This window comes from Mauremys reevesii, linkage group 7 (assembly GCF_016161935.1).
Source record: "Mauremys reevesii isolate NIE-2019 linkage group 7, ASM1616193v1, whole genome shotgun sequence".
NCBI classification, from domain to species: domain Eukaryota; kingdom Metazoa; phylum Chordata; order Testudines; family Geoemydidae; genus Mauremys; species Mauremys reevesii.
In genome coordinates, this window is record NC_052629.1 from 34,339,579 (window position 1) to 34,361,611 (window position 22,033).

At 39.7% G+C, this 22,033-nt stretch overlaps 1 protein-coding gene across 3 annotated transcripts in view; it reads right to left on the bottom strand.

Annotated features, from left to right (window-relative positions):
- PAPSS2 (3'-phosphoadenosine 5'-phosphosulfate synthase 2) overlaps positions 1-22,033 on the bottom strand; it is a 60,057-nt gene that overhangs the window by 12,044 nt on the left and 25,980 nt on the right. For 2 of the 3 annotated variants that reach the window (XM_039482016.1, XM_039482015.1), the window contains exons 2-9: positions 16,365-16,479; positions 14,475-14,710; positions 12,948-13,086; positions 9,732-9,850; positions 9,494-9,607; positions 8,168-8,279; positions 5,175-5,204; positions 3,912-4,117 (exon numbers count right to left, since the gene is read on the bottom strand). In XM_039482016.1, the coding sequence (XP_039337950.1) occupies positions 3,912-4,117; positions 5,175-5,204; positions 8,168-8,279; positions 9,494-9,607; positions 9,732-9,850; positions 12,948-13,086; positions 14,475-14,710; positions 16,365-16,479 (1,071 nt within the window). The remainder of the gene's footprint in view (positions 1-3,911; positions 4,118-5,174; positions 5,205-8,167; positions 8,280-9,493; positions 9,608-9,731; positions 9,851-12,947; positions 13,087-14,474; positions 14,711-16,364; positions 16,480-22,033) is intronic. The other variant, XM_039482017.1, reaches the window with a different exon arrangement.

The window sequence follows — 22,033 nt, forward strand, 5'->3', positions numbered from 1 at the left end:
AATGATCAGTGGGTCAGGGACGTGCCCACTGCAGAAAGAGCACCCCGGAGTGAGGACACCCTAGCCTTTGTCCTAGGGGACCACAGCAGGGCTGAGAGTCGAGCCCCCCAGGAATCCTGGGCCCAGCCTTGTTGGGGTTACGAGGACTCTGCCAGACAGGAGAGTTGAAGGGGAGTCCTCAAGGGTAGGGAGGCCTCTGGGTAAAGGAAATGGGAGCGAGGACTCAGATCCTTTCCCTAGCCCACTTCACAGGGGTAGTGCAGAAGCCAGGAAAGTTCCCCACAATACCGGGACCATTCCCTGCTTACATTGTATTTATAAAAAGCAACAAAGAGTCCTGTGGCACCTTATAGGCTAATAGAAGTATTGGAGCATGAGCTTTCGTGGGTGAATACCCAGTTCGTCTTGTGAATACCCACTTTCATATTCACCCACAAAAGCTCATGCTCCAATACTTCTGTTAGTCTATAAGGTGCCACAGGACTCTCTTTGTCACCTATTACAGATCCAGACTAACACAGCTACCCCTCTAATAATTGTAGTTATAGATCCTCTTCTTATCGCCTTTTATGTCCTTTGCTTGGTGTAACTCATTTTGTGTCTTAGCCTTTCTGATTTTATCCCTACATGCTTGTGCTATTCTTTTGTACTCCTCCTTGGCAATCTGTCCATGTCTCCACTTTTTGTAGGATTGCTTTTTGATTTTCTGATCATTAAACAGCTCCTGATGGAGCTGTATTGGCCTCTTATTATTCTTCCTCTCTCTCCTTTGCATTGGGATAGTTAGCTGCTGTGCCTTTAATATTGCCTCTTTGAGACACTGTCAGCAATTCTGAATTCCTTTTTCCCTTCGATTTTCTTCACATGGAAACATACCAACCAGTTCAGTTCAAGTCTGCATTTTGAATTCCATTGACTTTATTCTGCTGTTCTTACTCCTTCCTTTCCTTTGAATCATGAAATCTATCATTTCCTCATCACTTTCACCCAAATCCTGGATGAAAACTTTCAAAAACATTTTATTTAGGCATGATTCTGCTTATATATTTAATCTGCTTATATATTAATCTTTAATTGTCATTGTCATAAACAGTTAGTTAAGGGTTAAGGTTTTTTCTACCTGTAAAGGGTTAACAAGCAGTACCTGTGAACACCTGACCAGAGGACCAATCAGGGACAAGAGATTTTCAAATCTCTGTGGAGGGAAGTTTTTTTTTCTGTTCTTTGTGTTAGAGAGTCTCTCTTGGGAGTTAAGGGAGTCCAGACATCTTAATCAAGTCCTCCCAGGTTTCTGCAATAAATTCTTCTATTCAAGCTAGTGAGTATTAGCAAGGAACTAGTATTCTTATACTTTTATTTCTGTATTTGCAATTCTGTGTTTTGCTATAGAATTTTTTTAATTCTGTACTGTTATTGCTTTTACTGAGAAAGAAAGGAGGGGGGATTCTCGTCAGAGATTGATAAGTTTAGACCCTGTGTATTGTTCCATCTTGGTATTACAGAGACAGTTACTTTTTTTAATTCTTTAATAAATCTTTTCTGTTAAGGACTTGGTTGATCTTTCCTTGGGTGAATTCTCAGGGAAAGGGGAGGAGGGAGGAGGACGGCATCCCTCTGTAGTTGGATCCCGGTATCTCTCCTAGGAAAAGGGATGGGGGGAGGAAGCAGGGGGGAATGGTTTATTTCTCCTGGGTGTAAGAACTCCATGGATTTGGGGTTCTTTGGATCCCCAAGGATTTTGGGGAAGGACTGTGTCCCAATACACGTACATTATTGGGTGGTGGCAGCTTTTACCAGATCTAAACTAGGATTTTAGTTTAGAGGAGTCCATGCAGGTCCCCATTTTGGAACCCAACTCGTCATAGGTTTCTCCCCCACTTGGAGCTTTTGGGTTCACTAGATGGGGACCTGCATGTACTCCTCTAAACTAAAATTCTAGTTTAGATCCGGTTCTCGCTGCCACCAGTCAGTTTTTAAGTGTCTGACACACTGCCTGTCCCCCAAACTTCCCCTGGGGAACCCAGATTCAAACCCCTTGAATCTCACCAGAGAGAGAGAAACAGCCAGTTCCCCTCCCCACCTTCCCTCTCTCCAGCCTGCTCCGGAGAGATTACACACCGAGTCAAATCCTTGACTCAACACAAAGAGGGACTCACCTCCCCCTCCCCTTCCCTAGTCCTGGAGAGAGATACCTTGATTCAAACTCCTTGAATCACTACACACAGGGAAGCAGCCCACTTCCCACCTCCCTCTCTCATGCACCCGACAAAGTGGGTATTCACCCACGGAAAGCTCATGCTCCAATATGTCTGTTAGTCTATAAGGTGCCACAGGACTCTTTGCTGCTTTTACAGATCCAGACTAACATGGCTACCCCTCTGATACTTAATCTTCTTTGTTTTTGTTTTTTAATTACTGGATACATTTTCTTTTGGAAGAGTCAGGGTGGAAAACACTACATAAATGCAACAGATAAGGTTAAATGCACCTCAGGCTCCATGCAACCTGATGGTAGAAAGTCTGCCAGGAGAGGAAAGAAACAGCAATAAAAAGCAGAAACAGTCTTCCTTCTTCTGGGTGGGGAACTGTAGTGCTCCGGCACAGTTCAAGTAGCACACAGCACTAGCTGAGGGGCTGTTGTAAGGGCGACCCAAAATGCTTCCATTCAATGGGTCTTTTCACATAACTCCTGCCCGTGGGATTACTATGGAGTTCCTGCTAGACTTTAGAGCTCAAAATGTGACCTATAGTATTCTGGAACTCCGAAGTTAACCCCAAAGGTAAATAACAGTATCAGTCAACTCCTATACGTGCCACTGAACCAGCCTTAAAACACCTAGGAATTGTGCTGCATTGTAGTCTTTCATCTAGCGTGTATTTATCTGGTATCTTGTTGTTTTAACAAATGCCACTCAACTGGTATAAGCAGACATAGCTCCACCAGAGTCAATACACCTATACTGATTTACGTCAGCCGAGGTTCTGGATGTTGGCCTTCACACTGCATGTTTTCTTTCTCTTTTCTGCATTAAATACCCAGTATTCCAGGGGTTCTTTTCTTCTCGGCGATTTCACAGTGGTCCCCACAGTCACTGGCATTATTACACAAATTCCCACAAATATAAAACATAGCAATTGCAGATCATCAAACACCTTATTGTTTTCATTATGCATAAGCAGAATTCAGATGGCTGCTGTTTTAGAAAGTAGACAAAGTTGACTACTCATTTTAAGCAAAGACACACTGAAAACTAATATGGTACCACATACTAATGAAAATTATTATTTGTATTTTTGTTCAGAGTAGGTGGATAAAAATTAGATGCAGAAAATTTAAAAAATCCCAACATTCTTCTATGATTAGTAGAAAGAAGTAAAAAGCACCATTCAAAATTCATTTTAATTATGTGTTGTTTCATGCCTCAATTCCAGCTCTTGCAATGATTTGCAGTGTTAGAACGTTGAATAGCATCACAGAGAAAACCAAACCACTGATTCATGGAAATTTAAGGAATGAAAGTATTAGATAAATGTGAACATGTTTATGTATGTAATGAGCTTTTGTAGAAAACTCTCCACTTCTTTTGTGGTGTTCTATACCCACTCCCACCCCACGTATTTGATTTTGAGTTCCATGAGCTTGATGGAATAAATTGCTCTCTCGTTAACCAATAAACATGATGTTGTTCAGGGACTGTTTACATGTCAAGAAATCAATTCTCCTTTGCAATCCTAATGCGATCTTTTCCAGTGAATGGTTCCTTGTATTTTACTTTGAGAGAGTACAGAAAACGCCATGTATATTCCCAATAGGAAATTTACTATTGCATGCTCTCTACTTTACAGGTTGCCTTAGTTTTTAATTCCTGAAGACTTATTATTGCAAACAGGGAAATTACTAATACACTTACTTTGACATGTGGGTGCTTCACGCATGTTGTCCCCCACACACGCGCACAGCGCTCCTCCTTCCTATGTTCATAGAACTCTATGTTTCTGAGGATTGCTACCCTTTGGCCATTATACTCAAGTGCAAATGCAGTGCAGTCATCCAGCCGTTTCTTATCTTCCGTAGCAACAGGGAGCACAATGGGAATGCTCAGGTTAATAACGCCATCTGCGATGAGAACACCACCATATTTTAATAAACTTAAAAAGGCTAGAGCATCTCTCTCCCACACACAAATGGCTCTGATGAAAATGTTCCAAAAGAGGAAGTCCTAACCCAGGACTGATTGAATGATCATAGACACTGGATCAATTGGTCTAATGACCTCATTCAATTAACCACATGACCATACTGATTTTACTCTGGGGTTAGGTTTTTCTCCATGTTTTTGCTTGGAAATATACCTATTGTTTCCTTATAAGAATTAAAATTCATAAGAAAGAATCATTAAACAATTTAGCAGTTGTAACTGTGACAGTGATTACTTGGCCATCTAAGACAAATTATTTTGTTCTGGTTTGACATGTAGGTAATACTCATGCCACACAGAATATTGAAAAGATCTCAGGGATTCTGCTGATTTAGCATCCTGGAGATTTTTCATGTTATGATTTTAATACTATGTAGATTTTGCCATTCTTTATTTCATTTTTTATAAAATGTTTATCATTCATCTATGTGTAGCAGTTTTAAATTAGCTTCATGCACAATCAGGTACTTAAAATGTAGTCATGTGTGATCCAACCAGGTAAATTTCCCTTCGTTTCAGTCTTCCTGACTGAAACATGCTTTCACAAATTATTCAGAAGTGTGTTTAAAAAGTCAAAAGTGCAACCTCACATCAGGTCTTTTTATTTAAATAATACCAACCAATACTCAAAGTTATCAATTAGTAAAGCCAAAGTGGCAACAAAACACGGAATAATTTCTTAAATAAATCATTTTGGGTTATGTATTCCAGCTTTAATTACAATACACAGAACAACAGTCACTTATGATATATGCAAATACAACTTGCAAAGTTATATGATTAATATTCTCATGAACACAGTTAATGGTGTATGGTAGGTCTGTTATTATGTATAACTGGTTGGATCATAAACAACTTGGTGCCAGTTCCAGATCTAATTTAGATTTTATTTTTCTATGGCATTTTATATAATTTATGTTAAAATCTCTAGTTGTAATTATTTCCATAGTACCTGGAAAACAATTAAATACATACCAACTAGAGCTATACCAACTCTACCCTTTCCTAGGGGAATAAAAACATAATTAACACCTAAGTTTTTATCTTCCCCCAAAATAACTTTTACAATAATAGATTCAAGAACCAAATCAATCTGAAACTTCAAACAGCTATTGCATAATTTTTAGTTTGGATACTTCCTTGCGCTGTCAAGACTATATTTTTTCCTATTTTGCTGTCAACATAAATGTTATTCTGTATGGTTCAGTGCTATTTATTTAATTTGCTACCTGTTTTCATAACACGTATTTCACCCCCAAAATGTTAAATGTGTACAGTTTCTCCATAATGAAATCTTCAGAAAATATATACATAACAGGTAAGACAATCCAAGTGCTGTGTGCCAGCTGCGTGCATTCAAAAGCATTCATTAGTAGAGCTGATTGAAAAGTGTAGGGGTTATTCCTGCATAAAAATAAACAACTTGCTTTTTCAGCAAAAGCTCTGTTTTCCACAGAAAGCAGACAACCCTTGTCACAAACAAATTCATTTAGTTGAAAACCCAATTTTCTGTTGAAGAACTTTTGACAGAAAGTATTCAACCAGCCGTATTAGTCATGTTATTTCTGACTCTGTCCTAATAATTTTGGAGCACACTACTTCTCATCTCTAAAGGGGAGAACAGCACCACTCAATAAATCTGCGTGGCACTAATTTAATTAATATATCTTATTAATATACCTTATGAGCCATTTGAAAGTAAATAAAATGAAATTACATATTTATACATGTTTGGACTGTATCTCTTATGCTACCACACATGTGACTTCTTGTTTCACAGGAGAGGTTAAATACTTTACAAGGCACCTCAGTATACCCTGCAGATACAGTGAAACATATTTAAGGCAGGCATTTTTGTACATAGCCAAATTACTAAAATGTAAGTGTGACTTATTACTGAGAGGTTATGGAACTCAAAATGTATTAGTAGTAAAAACTGGTAACACACAACTTGGACAGGCAGGTGCCAATGCTTCTACTGCTCACTTTATTCTGATTGCATCATTTCAAGACATAACTACTTTTTAGTCAGTCTTAGGCTGAGGGTTCAAACTCTAAGCTAATCAGGCAGGATGACTTGCCCACCTTTTTTTGAAAGTCTAGTCCCAAACGTTTATTTAGGAACATATAATGGTGTCCACTGCCTCTGCGCCCAACCACTTTACATCACTAAATACAATCACCAATAAAGAAATAAGGGCTTTGCACTGAAAGAAAATCAGAGAACCTCACTTCCTGCTCTTGAAATGTTAGTCAAAGCCAGTCCAACAGATGCACAGTGACCACCAAACTCAGACCACCAGGGACAGCAGATGCCAGTGGCATGGGACTGTAACTGAAAATAACTTAACAGGCAGCAAAGATAACACACACAATGCAAAAAGCAAGTTCTGTGATAAGTGAGTCCCAGGCCAGTTAGGGCTCTACACATAGTAACCAACACTATGAAAAACAAAACAAAAGAAAATAGACATTCAGTACAAGCAACAGAGCACTGGCGCTGTGAACTCATCATGGGGCAACCCACTCAAGTGATGAGCCACTGCAATCTGTCCAAATGGTGCTTCATGGTGATATTCAAGTGTAGCAACAAAACAGTAGTTTAACCTGGAAGTTACAGAAGTGTGGATTATTGTGGTGAGGTCTGCATGAGAGGCACTTGGGGCCACCAGAGCCACCTTGAAATCCAAAAGCAGGGATTACGGCGCATGATCTTTAGACTGCAAACTGTATTGAAAAAGCTACACTTGCCCTGTTCCCAGCTTCATCACTTTTGTCTCATGAGGTTGAACATAAATATTGATGAGACCAAATTAGCTTATCAGGCACTGGGATCAGCAAAAAGACCACAGTTGTGGATTTGATGACCAGGAGACGTGGTTTTGAGTGTCACCTGCATATTAGCAATGCTGCAAGTCAAAATGTTGGTGGTACGTATACATGGAACAGTAGTGGTGACAATGCAGAACTCCAGAGGGAAGCTTTTACAATGGAAGAGTCAATATTAATTAGCCCCTTTTTTAGTCTGTTAGGGTCTGATTTTTCATTCCTTATTTACTTTGAGCAGTACCTTACTCTGTGAGTAGCCTCAGTCAGTTAAAGTGAGTTATTACTTTACATGAGGGTTTGGGGCTTCAGAGAGGAAAGATCAAATTCACTATTTACAGCCATTCTTTCAAGCTTCCAAAAGCAAGTCAACAAAACCTTCTGGTCAATTATATCAACAGCTGCTAAAAGATCTAACAAAATCAACATGGACATCCTAACTGCATGCACGGTTAGGAAGTGACTCTACTAAACCCGTATCTAAAATCAGGGACAGGACCATCTACTTGTTCTCAGGCCAAGATGCAACTCTAGTTCCTTCACCACCATCTCTTTGATTACCTTCTCCAAAACCAAGGAAGGTTAGCCTTTCAGTATATTGCTAATGAGAGATGAAATTTCAGGTCCATGGTTATGCTTCTAAGCCTTAAGAAAGAAGACAAAAATATATCATTGGAAAACATATACAGGCTTCTGTTTCCAATGTACAGGTCTTCTTTTCTACAGGGACAACAAACTCAGTCTCGAAATCTCCTTAGGCAGTGGCCTTGATATTGCATTTGTATTTAATTCAGTACAATTGAGCTGGAAAAGTTTACATTCAATATTCAAATATTTGAACTGCCAGTTAATGGAATCAGTGTATGTGGCATTGGGAGCCCTTCCATAATAAAATAGACTATGTCAGTTTTCAAATTCTTCCACTTAGTTAAATGAATCCACTTGCCATTCTCAAGGTTTTTTATAAAGCTATTTGCTCAGGTGCCACATTCATCAAGAGAGAGGAATTAAACAAACATTAAGTGTAGACAAATCTTTGGTATATAATTGACAACTATCATATTTCATTTAAACTTTTCAAACAATTTTTAAGGCTGTTTGGAAGTTTTAAAACAAAAAATGTTGAAAGCAGGAAATCATACCATCCATGAGGGTGCCAAAATGGATAACTTGCAAATATTCTGTCTCACGCATAAATCCTTTCAGTGGCGTGGCCCAGCCTTCACTCAGGACTTGGACCCACTGTAGATCCAACTGAAAAAAATAATCAGATATTACTTGTATTACCAGATAATGCTTCAAAGATAGAACTGATGGCTAAAGAAATCTAAGAACAATCTTGTGCATAAGTGCTACCAGTTTCTTTAATATAGTACATTTATAAACACAACTTTCATTCAGAAGGATTCCCAAAGTGTTTTTTTTCTTTTTAAGATTGTTAAGCAGAAATCTTCACCTCCCTTACATCCCTGCACCTTAATTTGCTTCAATGATGTTGCTAACATTTGCACCCGTACTCCACTTGAAGTCACAAAGGGAATGGGTGCCATTTTGCAGAGACAAAACGCAGCCAATATAAGACACCAGGCTGAGCCCAGATGAAAATTTTGGCCACAGTGCTTACTGAAGTTTTATGTTGAACATAGGCCATAGCACAAACACAGCAAATTGTACGGTCTGATAAAGACTATTCACAAATATTTGTCCACTGGTAAATTCTTTAAGATAATCTCTCAGTTATAGTTCAATATAAAAATAAGTCTTAATAGAGAGGGCTATTACAGACAACCAATTTTTCAATTTTATTTGAAAGACTATAAAAGAGTATTGGCTATAAATAATACTAATTGTGATTTTTAAACTTTTAGAGGATGAAATATATGCTGGTCTTTGAAAGTCTTATTTTGTAAGTCTAATTAACTGTGTTTTACTGCAATTATGTGACAATATAAAATTATATTTTTACGTATAATACATGCCTCCCAGGACATTTTACAATCTTTAGAAGATACAATTAAGACTGGAGTACAGTTACCATAAGAATCATTTCTATAACGCTCATCAGAATAAACAGCCTAAATCTGGATTTCAAAGTCTTCAATTTCATCTGACAAGGAGTCCTACAGTCAGGAGCAAGGCATCTAAACACTAATGATGCAACTTTAGTGGTACAGGATTTATTAATGTCAAAAAGAAAACATAACAAATGGAAAAATGTTGTGTAGATAGCACTGTATAATTTACATGTTGCTGTTGTGTTGCTTTTTCATTTGTTTTTAACTGGTAGTAACCCTTGAACCATTCACGTTTGTGTAGTATTAGGGCTTGCATTAATCATAGGACTTGCAGTAATCAGAAAGCAACAGGGTTCCACACACTTTGGAGATGTCTGTATTGTAACTTGTGTAGTACTTTGATAAAAGGGCTTATCAAGGTACTACACAATGCCATTTTCTTTATTCTCCCACCTTGGTAATCTCTAGAGTAGGCAGCATGTTAGCATCAGCTCGGGTCTGGTCAATCTTATTTTCAGGTACAAACAGTTCAAGAACATCCTCAATCACAGTTTTGGGAACAATGTTCTAAAAAGAAAAGAAATAAAGATCCTAGTTACCACACTAATTTTTAAACAAAATATACCAAAAGGCCAACATTAGAAAATATACTTTACAAACTGCAGGTGTTTTTTGGTACAAAACTACCTACTTGTGCTTGTAGCAGCTCCACAACCTGCTGGATACATTCACTCACTGTAGCAATGTTCGTCTTCAACACTAGTTCAGGAGATTCTGGTTTCTCATACTCTGAATCAATCCCAGTGAATCCTACACACAATGAAACCCAAGCCAAATTTAGTGAATGTAATAGTGAGCAGCCTAGGGATCAATAAAATAGTTAGCTACTGCACAAATGGCAAGAAAACATTCTTTCATTCAGAGAACCCATGCTCGGAAATGGCACTGAGACTTCCTGTTTGGTCTATCAATAATGGACTTGACAATAAGGTTATAGCAATATGATGCTCTATGTTACAGGAACAATCTTTATTTGCCCACCTATGGAGATGTGTTGCTGGCAACACTGCAAATACCAGATATACAGCCCTTAATGCCTGAGAGAGAAAAAAGGGATGTGTTTGTTATCAGAAAGCGAGGGGTAAAGAAGCCTAACAAGGAAGGAGGTAGTCTCCAAATAAGGGTCCATGAGCAATTGGTTAATGGAGGAAGGGAATGTATTTGCCATTTCAAAAAAGGGAAAATTATTATGCCAACTTTTATACAGAAGCTTGTCAACATTAGCTTTACTTTTCAGGCCTTAAAGCAGTGTTGTTGCAGAAAAGATTCAGCTGTCTTGTGATACATAGTTGTAACTGGGTGGAAGACTAGCAAGCTGCATAGAGATGCACAACTCCTGTGTTGAATAATCTTCATGTCATATACCTGAATGATAGGGCAGTGTAAGTGTAACTGAGTCATACTAGCAGGTGGATCTTATAGTTCAAATCAAGAAAGAAGAGATATTGGAGTATCTTTCTTTGGACAGAAATTTCCTAAAGGGAAAACTGTAGTAACAACGAAATTTAGGGAGAAAGCTAAGGCTGAGGTTTACATTCAGTTGTTATTTGAGAAAAATAGCATTAAAATCCAACGCCAGGAAGAGGTTAAGTTTGGAGCTTCTCCCTTACCCTGCACAGAAGGATTGAGTTAAAAAATAAAGTTAGAACTTTGAGACTTTAAAACTGTTCCAGATTAGTTTATCAGAATATTGCAGATTCCCAATCATACTAGCTATAATGTATCTTGTGTGACTTCACCCAGCTTTAAACAACATAAGAATAAGTACATTGGTAAGTAAAGAATTTAAGGAACTCTCTGGAACACATATTTCAGTGAAATATTTACCACTTTCTTCATTAAAAATAAAAAAGCACCTCTCCTAGCTCAATAGATTTCAATAGTTAAAGGATGTGTTCATATTTTTCTTCCAAAGTGTCATTATCAAATCTAGCAGGCAGGCTTGAATGGATTTAAATTTTCCAATTTTTAAATTTACAAAAGCACCTAAGTGACTCAGGAACCTAGGTCCCATTTTCAAAAGTGAGTTGGGCACTTAGAAGACTAAGTCCCATTCAGTTTAAAGAGACATACATGTGTAAGTGTCTGGGTAACTTCTGCAAATGGGACTTAGGTTAGTAAAGGCTAGATCCACAAAGGGATTTATGTGCTTAACTGCCACTTGAAGTGCCCAAGTCCAAATTTAGATCCCCCTAACCCCGTGCTCTGCTGCTGCCAACCCTGTGAGCACCTGCATTTCCGCTAGTGAAGTGCCCATGGAGCGTAAGCATCTGCCATTGGGCATGCACACAGCCACCTACATCCGGACACTCAGGTGGCTAGCTTATACCTAAACCTCAAAGAGATCCTCAGACTAGGTGTTTCCCCATCTCTGTCACCTGATCAGTTCTCACACAATGTGGTGGTGGTACTATTGTCCTGTTGTATTCAATAGTACAGTTGTTAGAGCACTCATTCAGGACGTGGAAGACCCAGATTCATATCCTCCCTGTGCTTGATGTGGAGCAGCGATATGAACTCAAATCTCCCACCTCCCAGGTGAGTACTCTAACCACTGGGCTATAAGATATTCTGATTTGGGTTTCCCTCAGTCTTTCCTATTGAAGCTGTTCCACTATGTATAAATAATTAGTCATTGGCCAGAGAATGAATGAGAATGACTCAATGGCCCAGTGGTGAATGCACTCAGCTGGGATGTGGGAGACCCATCTCCAAGTCCCTGATCCAATAATTGTTTAAACAAAGCAGAATAGCTTCAACAGGGGAGACAGAGAGGCTTGGTTCAGATCCCTACTCCACATCAAGCAGAGGGGGGATTTGAATCCAGGTTTCCCACATCCTAGATGAGTGCCTTAACCATTGGGCTATTTGGTATAGTAGAGCAGAACAGGTAGCACCAACATCATTTCCACAGCTGTGAATCCAAAACTGCTGGGAGGTGTTCCCTACAGCCTGGACTTAGGTGTCTGTGGCCATGTCTACACTGCTAGTGCTACAATGGCATAGTTATGGTGCTGTAGCTGTGCTGCTGTAGCACCATAGTGTAGATGCTTTCTACAACAACAGAAGGATATTTTTCCATTGCTGTAGACAACCCACCACTCAGAGTGGTGGTAGCTAGGTTAACGGAAGCATTCTTCAGTTGACCTGGCTGCATCTACATTGGGGATCAGGTCAGCATAGCTGTGGTGCTCAGGGGTGTGAATTCTTCTCACTGTGGAGTGACACAACTATGTTGATCTAAATTTTAAGTGTAGACCAGGCCTAAGTCCCTTTGAAGTGTAGAGCTTAGGCCTCACCTCTCTCCTTGGCATTTCCTCCTAGCTAACTTAGGCAGCTCATTGTGCCGGCTTTTGTGGATCCCATTCTTAGGCGGCTAACTCTCCCCATGCATTGTATAGGGAGCCTCGGTGATTAACTCAGGACTCTGGGTGCTCCTAGGCAGCAGGATGGCTAAACCTTAGGTACTGCAATGCTGAGTCTAAGTTCCTTTTGTGGATCTAGCCCCTAAGTCACTTTAACAGTTTTGAAATTGTTACTTATAAGAATAAGTTTCTGTGTAAGTGAATACTGCTAGCATTAATAATGTAAACGTACACAAGGGATTTGCACCACTTAAGAGTGCAGAAATTAGTCTGTTTCTATGCCCCTTGTTTCCACCACCTTCCAACAGATGGCTGGTTTTTTTCCTTTTATTTAAAGAGGTAGCAACACTGGCTCTCAGCACTGTTCACTGTTGTTAATTATTAATTATTATTATTATTATTTACTGTTGATGAGAAGAGAAAAGGGAGGCAGATAAAAAGAAGATACTGAGATATCATTAAACATAAACTGTTTACCACACCTTTGATTTCTCCAGCTCTTGCTTTTTTGTAAAGGCCTTTCACATCTCTGCTTTCACAAATATTTAGAGGAGCATCTACAAAGATTTCAAAGAAAGGAAGACCAGCCATTTCATGAATTTCCCTTGCGTTTTGACGATCCTGTAAGAAGCAAGGGGAGAAATCATAAGCAATTCCACAATTGAATTCTCACTGGGGTGTTGCTAAATATTTTATCTAGCCACCAACACCTACCTAGAGTTGGATTTTTCTAACAGAAGGGGTACAAGCCATATTCATCCATTGTAAAATGTTATGTATTTTAAATATATTCTTACTAAGAGTAAGAAGTTCCTTTTCACATAATGTTTAATAAAAAATACTATTTTGATCTAGATTCAGCTTTTTAACAGCAGTTTAGAACATCTATCTTCACTTAGCAGGATGGCAGAATCTTTTATTTTGAATGACTATTTCTTAACTAATCCTTGCTATTAAATTTTTTTTTACTGATAACCAACTGTATTGACCTGACATGAGCAGATTACTGTCATTATGAAGCAAACTAAATCACAAGTATAACAGCATATCAAAACTTCTTAGAACAGCGTATATCAGCGTAATTATACCACTATAAAGCCCTGTACGCGTCCTCCAGTTTTCTGTTTTTCAGGGAACTAGTGATTATGAATCTTTTGAGTGAAATTTTTACTTTTAACTTTTTACACTTATTAACTGAAACCTAGTTTTCTACATATTTTTGAACATCAGTGTGTCATGCCAGTTTGCATCCAAGCAATAGAGACCAAGGGAACTTATTTTATATACTTGTGATTTAAAAAAATAAATAAATAAATAAAGTGAATGTGTGATGGGGTGAAACCATCAGAGGCTGGAAAGGGGTTAATAATTAAGTATGGGACAGATACAATATATGTACAGAGTTAGCCGCTTCTCAGCCACAGGGGGCAGGATTGGGAGGCATCAGGTGATAACTTAATGGACATTTAGGCCGCATAAAAGGGAGAAGAGTTTAATCTGAAGGAGGAAACTAGAGGGAGCAGATAGGAAGGCAAGTTCCTGTGAAGAGCTGAAGTGCCAGAGACTACTGTGGACTGGAGGCCTCAGTAAGACTTTGATGGGATCAAGAGTGTTTGATACCAGAGCTGAGGCAAGGCAGTGGAACCCCAGGGAAAGAGGGTGAGCACCAGACCCAGGAGACAGGTTGATTCTTGGGGACTTTACACTGTGACACCTGTTCTCCCAGAAAGGGTTCTCAGCTGGAGGGCTATGTGGTGTGCAGAGACAGATGGCCTGCAGGGAACACCAGAGAGAAACATCCCGGTGGCATCAGACCCTGAAATACGGGTTGTGGCGAGTACACTACATAATCGTTGTGTCTGAAATACAAGATATAAATTACACTCTTTAAAAGCGCCTCTTTTCCTGAAAATTCTAGTAATGAATTCTAGTAGTGAGAGAGCCAATGGACTCTCTGCAGAGACCCCATTTTGTCGAGTAAATGTCAGAATATACTTAAATAGGTTTACCTTTGCAAAAGGAGAAATGAAACTAGTTATGCAAACAAGACCAGCATCGGCAAACAGTTTGGCAACCTCAGCAACACGGCGGATGTTTTCTTCTCGGTCATCAGTTGAGAAACCTAGGTTTTTGTTCAGACCATGCCGAATGTTATCCCCATCCAGAGAGTAGCAAGGCATGCCACGAGACAGCAGATATTCTTCCAGAGCAAAGCCAATAGTTGTTTTACCAGCACCAGAAAGACCTGTTAGTGAGGACAAGTAAGGCATACCAAGGTTCATCCGGAGTATTAAAAAAAACAGAAAACTAAACAGTAATCCTAATTAATTATTGGTTACAAGTAATTAAACATTAGCTCCTAGATGAAAATCTAGACTATAGAAAACAGATTACATATCTGAGGTAGATTAGAGGCATGAGACAGACAACAATAGCCATAGCAGAGCAGTTGCATACCTAGGCCCTGATAATCTTTTGTATTGAAGCCAAAGAATGGGATTTTTTGCAAGCAGACTAATTCCATGAGGAAATCCTCATGGAAACTCTCTCACATCTCTCTCAGGGGAGAACACAGGGTTTGGGCCCCTCTTTTCTCCCGTGAAACAGATGCACTCAAACCTGGCAAATCCCAGGGGATATGTAGGAGGCCAGGCCGTCACGTGGAGACCCCTGTACCCTCGCTGGGCTGTGATAGTTGGTGATATACAGGGCCTGGGAGCCTATTGTCTTCTGAAAAATCAAAGTACCGAGATCATACCCCCATTACTGGCAATACCTCGTGTCCCAGTCCCCCTGCATGGACCTTAGACTGCACAAAGAGCAGTCCATGAGGTCTACGTTGGAGGAAAGACAATTCTGTGGAGGCATCCAACCTCCTTTTCTTTGCAGGAGGGTTCATATCCATGCACTGGAGACTGCTCTGAGAACAGAGTCAGGACAGGAGGGCTAGCTAGGGATAGGAGCACTTCAATTTACGTAAGACAACAGAGTCAGTCACTAACTGATAATCTAGGAAAGTTATCTAGAAACCCTCAAATGTACTTCCATTATTGCCTAACCCTTTAAAAATTAAAATAATAGAAAGTTTTGGTAAGATCCCTGTATATTTCAAAGAAGAAACATCACCAAATGAAATTAAAACGCTTCACATACAGTACATATACATTATATATGAAAGGGAATAAACAGCACTGGATGACTTTCAGCTTCAGGAATAACCTTAAATTGATTTAGTCTTTCATGTAAATGATTGGTATTCAGTAACTTTTTAAAAACTAAACTCTTTTTAATAGAATGGTCAGTACACAAGCTGATATGAACATACGATAAAGCGGTTCTCCAAACATTATAGAATGTGTGTTTTCCCATATTCCAGCTGCCAAACAAAATATACGAAGAGTTACCAAGCAAACAAACATGATAAACTATTAAAAGTAGTAAGAGAATTGTGTAAACATAAAACTGGAACAGCATAGAGTACAGTTGTGACTTACCCTAACCTGGGAGGGAAGTTTCCCCTGGAGAGGAAAAAACTGGAAGAAAGGGGGAAAAGTAATCCCTTCCCCAAAGTTTCATGAAACAAATACAATGTGACTCATGTTGTAAGCATTATTTATTCTCTCTACATACAAAGCCCATTCTGTTATATCATATAGCAGGATATTTTAAATCCCAGGAAACTCTTTTTATTTAATCTGTGTATCCAGGTCAGAAGAGTTTCCTAGGTCCCATTAGTATCAGTTTATGCAGGTCAAGTTAAAATAGACCTCATTACACCTTGCACTAAACTCTACTTGGATTACTGACATACATAAATGAATTTTAAATTATACTCATTCAGCACCAGTGAGCAACACATTTCACACATCCATTTGCAGTCTCAATAAGGCTTAAAATACCTGTTAGCCACACTGTGCAGCCTCGAAATCCACCTCTTGTACCCACAACTTGGCCTCTTTTGCTCCTGCTGACATGATGAGCTTGATATACAACATTAGTGGCTCTTTGGATATTCTACACCCAAACAAAAACAAAAACAAAAGTTTATTGTTTCATACTAAAGAATAGAAAAATCCAAAGGGAATTGGCAAGAGGAGAAAATTCAAATGCAGAATATTCAAGATGAAAAAGGAGGTTATTTACAGTAAAGCACAAAGGAAGTATGTTTGCAGCGCTGCCTGTTTCTGAATAAATAGTGGACAGCTTTACATGGAACTCAGGGAACTGTTCAAAATGGGGGACAAATAACTGAATAAGATGCGTCTTCGGTTTCAGATGGACTTAATTCATTTCACTTGTTTTTCTAAGATCCCTAATTCAATTTTTCTTTAAGTTGCTTTTTATCTTTATCTCATTTTGAGCCTGTCATACTAGTGCATTGTTATATGTTGCCACTGACTATGAGTGCAGCAGGAATTTCCTGTTAAAGCTGATCTGAAATTTAATCTGCATACGGATTGTTGTAGATAGGGTGCTCTGAAGTGGCTGACTTGCCCTCACACTCACCATGTTTTCTGTCTTATTTCTCAAATTCTGTGCATGTGTAAAGCACAATTGTAATTGTTTACATAGTGTAAACCAGCGAGTCTCAAAACAGTGGGTCGTGACCCCGTTTTAATGGGGTCGCCAAGGACTGCCATTAGCCTTGCTTGGGCCCAGGGCCAAAGCCCAAGCCCCAGTGCCTGGGGCCAAAGCCCAAGGGCTTCAGCCCCAAGAGTGTGTGGGGGCTCAGGTTACAGGCCCCCCACCTGGGGCTGAAGCCCTTGGGATTTGGATTTGGCTCCCCTGCCAAGAGCAGAGGGTCTCTGGCTTTGACCCTGACTTCCCCCCTTCCCCCCCTCAGAGTGGCAGGGCAATTTTTTGTTGTCAGAAGGGGGTAGCGGTGCAATGAAGTTTGAGAACCCCTCATGTGAACATTTAAAGCTGTCAATTTACTGGAGATGAGTGTTAAACTTAAATTGATAGCTTAAACTGCTAACACTTATCTCCAGTAAATTGACTGCTTCAAAGGTTTACATTATGTAAACAATTAAAATAATACTTTATTGTGCTAAGGTCAAAGGATAGAATCCTCCTCGTTCTGTCCCTAGAGCACTAGGGGAGCTGCTGCTTTGGCCAGTGTCTCTGCATAATTCTGAAACCACTGGCCATGCTTTAACCCCCTTTTCCCACTGTCAAGAGTCAGAGTTCTCCTGCTCAGCCTCTCCATACTGCACTCACTTTACCATGGAATATCAGTGGCTGTGTTGCATTTAGGATCTTCTGTGCTCAGAGGGTAGGATGGGGTGGGTTTTACTTTGAACAGCAATGTTCATTTTTGCGTAAATCACATTTATACTTAAATTGTGATTTGGAAATATTCATACATTCAAATTGTGGCTAAAGTGCAGAAGCATTTCACTTCACATCACCCATTCTCTCTCTCTCTCTCTCTCTCTCTCTCACACACACACCTGCCTTTTCCTGGCAGTGATTATAGGCTGGTACCACTGCCTGTTATTAAAGTTGCTTGATATTTCCTATTATAAGAACCTGTTTTTGGTTACTTATAACTTTGCCAAACTAACCATTTAGGCTCACATTTTCCATGCATAGGAACCAGTGGAGTGGAGGGGAAGAAGGTTAGAGGGAGGGTAGCCAGCTCTGATGAGGAACAGGTATGGGGGAAGAACCTGGAGTAGCTGGATAAGGAGACAAGGCGAAGCTGGGGAGGAGGGGTGAAGATTGGACAAAGAGCTTGGGGATGGAAACTGGGATTGCAAGCAAGTGGGGATGACGTGTGAGTGTGAGTGAGAGAGACTGGAGCTCAGGAGGGGGTCAGGGTCAGATTGGAGAGGAGCCAGGAGGAAGGGAGAGGGATACTGGAACTAGAACTAGAAGGTAACAAGACTGGGGACAAAGTGGCAGGGGGAAGGAAGAGTGGTAATGAAATGGGAACTGGGACTAAGGGAGGGAGACAGATTTGGATGGGGAATCCAGAGTGGGGAGACTAGGACTTGTTGGGCAAGCACTGGGACTAGGATGAGAGCCCTGAGGAGAAAAAATAGTATCTGTTCATGTACTCATAGACTGTATCACAATGCATAGGTACCAGCGGAGGAGAGGGGAAATTAAAGTCGTATCGGCATCCTTCTTTCTGGCATTTTCTAACATTTGAGTGCTTGACTTTGCAACCTTAATAATAGTCTTTTGACATAGTTTGTGTGTGTAATATATGTGTGTGTGTAATATATGTCTCTCCCACTAAATAGGGCTCTGGATTCCAGGACCTCTCTCCTAATTTAACAGTGCAGTACTTTCTATCCATATACTATCTTTCAACCAAAAACCAGAGGCTATGTTGCAGCCATTATAGAAACTAAGCCTTTGTTTATCCCCCGTATAAACTTGATTTGTTGCTGTTCTATTAATTGGCTCACAATTAATAAAATCTGTAAACTAACAGATTTGAGACAACTGTCTGGATACCACTGAGCTTTGCCTTCTCACAAGGGTTGGTTTCCTACTGATCCAGCTGAAGAAATGGCTTCAAGAGCCTGATAGGAAAAAAAGTACAAATATTTTCTGCCCAAACAAATTCTGCACAATAGCTGGGTTTACGAGATATACACAGATGGTATATGAACTATCATGGGTTCTTAAACTTTGCAATGACATTCCACCCCATGCTATAAAAATATTTACTCTTCTCCTGATGTTAGAGAAGGAAGTAATAATATTTCACTTGCCCCAGAAAAGTTGTAAGAGAAGACAAAAGAACAAGGAATGGGAGAGAGAATAAAATGGGAAGAGTATTTTAAACATATTGGCAAGGCAGCCTGTATATTGTTCCTGCTTGTTAGGTCATTAACATTCTTAGCACTCAGCAAACAAATAAGCATCTATTGAAAAAAAATCAATATTTACTAAACTCCAGAGGTTTTGGCTTCTGTAGAATTTTAATTGAAAAATTATGCACGCTACCCTGTTCTTGCTATTGCCTTCCACTGAAGAGGTCAGTCTTTCCAGAGAGATCACCCTCACGGAGAAACACTTATTTACTGTATTCCAAGTTTCATGCTAATTTTAAAAGTATTGATCTAAATTTTCAAAAACTGGGCTCTATTTCTGTGTCTAAAAACCGTGGCTGCAAGTTTGCACTCTCAGTTACTTATGGAAACCTAGATCTCCAGGTACCTGATTTTCATGTACTATTAGGTACCTAAGTATCCAAGTGACAATAATGCACTTTTGAGTGTATATGCAATTGTGAATCTAAAAATGCCCCAAGTTTATTTGCAGCCTCACATAGGGTGGCCCAAGGTAAGCAGAACTGAAAATCAGGCCCAATTATAAAAAAAAATAATTGTCCTGATTTACAAGAAGTAATAAATTCCCATTCTTGCATCCATGTCACCATTTCATGTCTTGATGGGAAATCCCAAAGCTAAAAAGTTTTGAGGGCTCCTGTCTCAACCACAGCAGGTGATACATTCTATCCCTTCTGGGAATCCACAGTCTCTACTGCCTCAACTCCCACTTCCCATTTTAACTGCTGCTGCTGGCAGAGTGGTTCTCAGGGACTGACTCAGCAATCATTTCATTGGTTAGGATCGGTTCTTTTTCAGTTTTTTCTCTTTGTTGCTACTACCCAGGCTAAATACATTTGCCATTTTTTAAAGCAGTTCTTTGCTGCTACTATGTCCCCATGGTAGGGACAAACGAGCAAGCACCACCATCTGACAAGAACCAATTTCTGGCCAATTAAATGTGCTGGTTCCCACTACATTGACACACATTAGTTGCTCCAAAATAAGGCCCTCACCTAGCATCATCTCCTGGAACACAGGTAACAGTTCAGCATAGCTGTGGGTACAGAGGTGCCAGTGAAGAAAATCATTCAGTTATGGATGAGTCTATTCTGAGCTTTTTAGCTCGGCAGGTGAGGCAGCATTTGAAACAGACAGTGTTGCCAACTCTTGCAATTTTATCATGAGTCTCATAATACGATGTGTTTTTCTTAAAGCCCAAACTCCTATTATCATGCAATTATGTGAGAAACTCAGCTTTCATTTAAAAAGAAAGTTAATTTCTAGCCCTCAGAGTTGAGGAGGAAAGCATAAAGATGTGACTGATCCGAGTGTACCCAAAAAGCCCAGAAACCAGAAGTAAAAAAAAAATTATAATCTTTATTTTAAAAGATCTTGTGATTTCTAAGCCAACCTTGTGATTTTTGTCATCCTGACTTATGATTTTTAAACACCTGGGATTGGCAAAGATTGGCAATTGTCTCATGATTTTAGCACAAGTCTCATAAAAGTTAGTTTTTTCTTTAGAGATCCAGCTGCTGGAGTCATGTGAATGCATGAGAATCTCAGGTTTTCATTTTTCTAAACCCATTCTTAGCCCTCATGTTCGAGGAGAAAAGCTTGAAAACGTGACCTGAGTGTAATTAAGGCTCAACAACGAGAAGGAAAATATAAGAAGTCACAATGTATTTTTTAAAATCCTGGTTTTAAATCCAATCTCAAGATTTTTTGGGGGCCTTACTTGTGAATATATATATATATATATATATACACACACAAACAAACATTTGGTAGTACTGAGAATGTTTCATAGCAGTGCAACTTTGGTCATCCCTTAGTTTCAGGCTGCAGCATTTGAGCAAGTGCTAAATGGACATGGCATCAAGGTATCCAAGAGAGAAGTCTGTCAGAATTAACAACTGTTACCAAAGATGAAAAGCAGTAGTATGATGTACTATGATTTAGCATAATTTAAAAATACAGAATCAAACTGCTAATGACTATCCCTACAGAGCACAGAGATCCTCAGTCAGTGTCCAAAGTCACCACCTTTCCAAGGTTTGGCTTTACTGGTAACACGAAAAACAAACAAACAATAAAACTCCAGAACATAAACCTCTGCTGATGCTTCCTCCTCAAGCTAGGCTGTTAGTATGGTTTCCTTTCAGGACCTCCTCCATTCTAGAACCCTGGTTTTCTCTTACTCAAAAAGAAATTTTCCCACAACCTGCACATTCTCTCTGCAGCTAACTGTACTTCGCAACAAAGCCTAGGGTGATTCAATGGAAAAACCCTGCACTCCTATACAGTCTCTTATAGGCTACACCTACACTTGGAGCTGGCTGCGATTCCCAGCTCGCATAGACAGATTTATGCCAGCATCCTAAAAATAGTAGTGTAGCCATATCAGCCCAGGCAGTGGCACAGGTTAGCCACCTCAAGTACAACCCCCGCAAAAACTCTGTGGCAGCTAGCCTCTGGTGCCACTGCTCATGCTACTGCTACTACCCTATTTTTTTTGCATCTGAAGAAGTGGGTATTCACCCACGAAAGCTCATGCTGCAAAACGTCTGTTAGTCTATAAGGTGCCACAGGATTCTTTGTTGCTTTTACCCTATTTTTAACATTCTCAGATGAGAGCTATCACATGCATGTGCATGAGCAGGGAATCACACACAGACATAGCCCTACTCTGCCAACTTGTTACACACCTAGATTTCAAACACTCCTACACCAAAACCAGAGTGCCAATATTGTGAGGGATTGTTTGCAGACTGAAG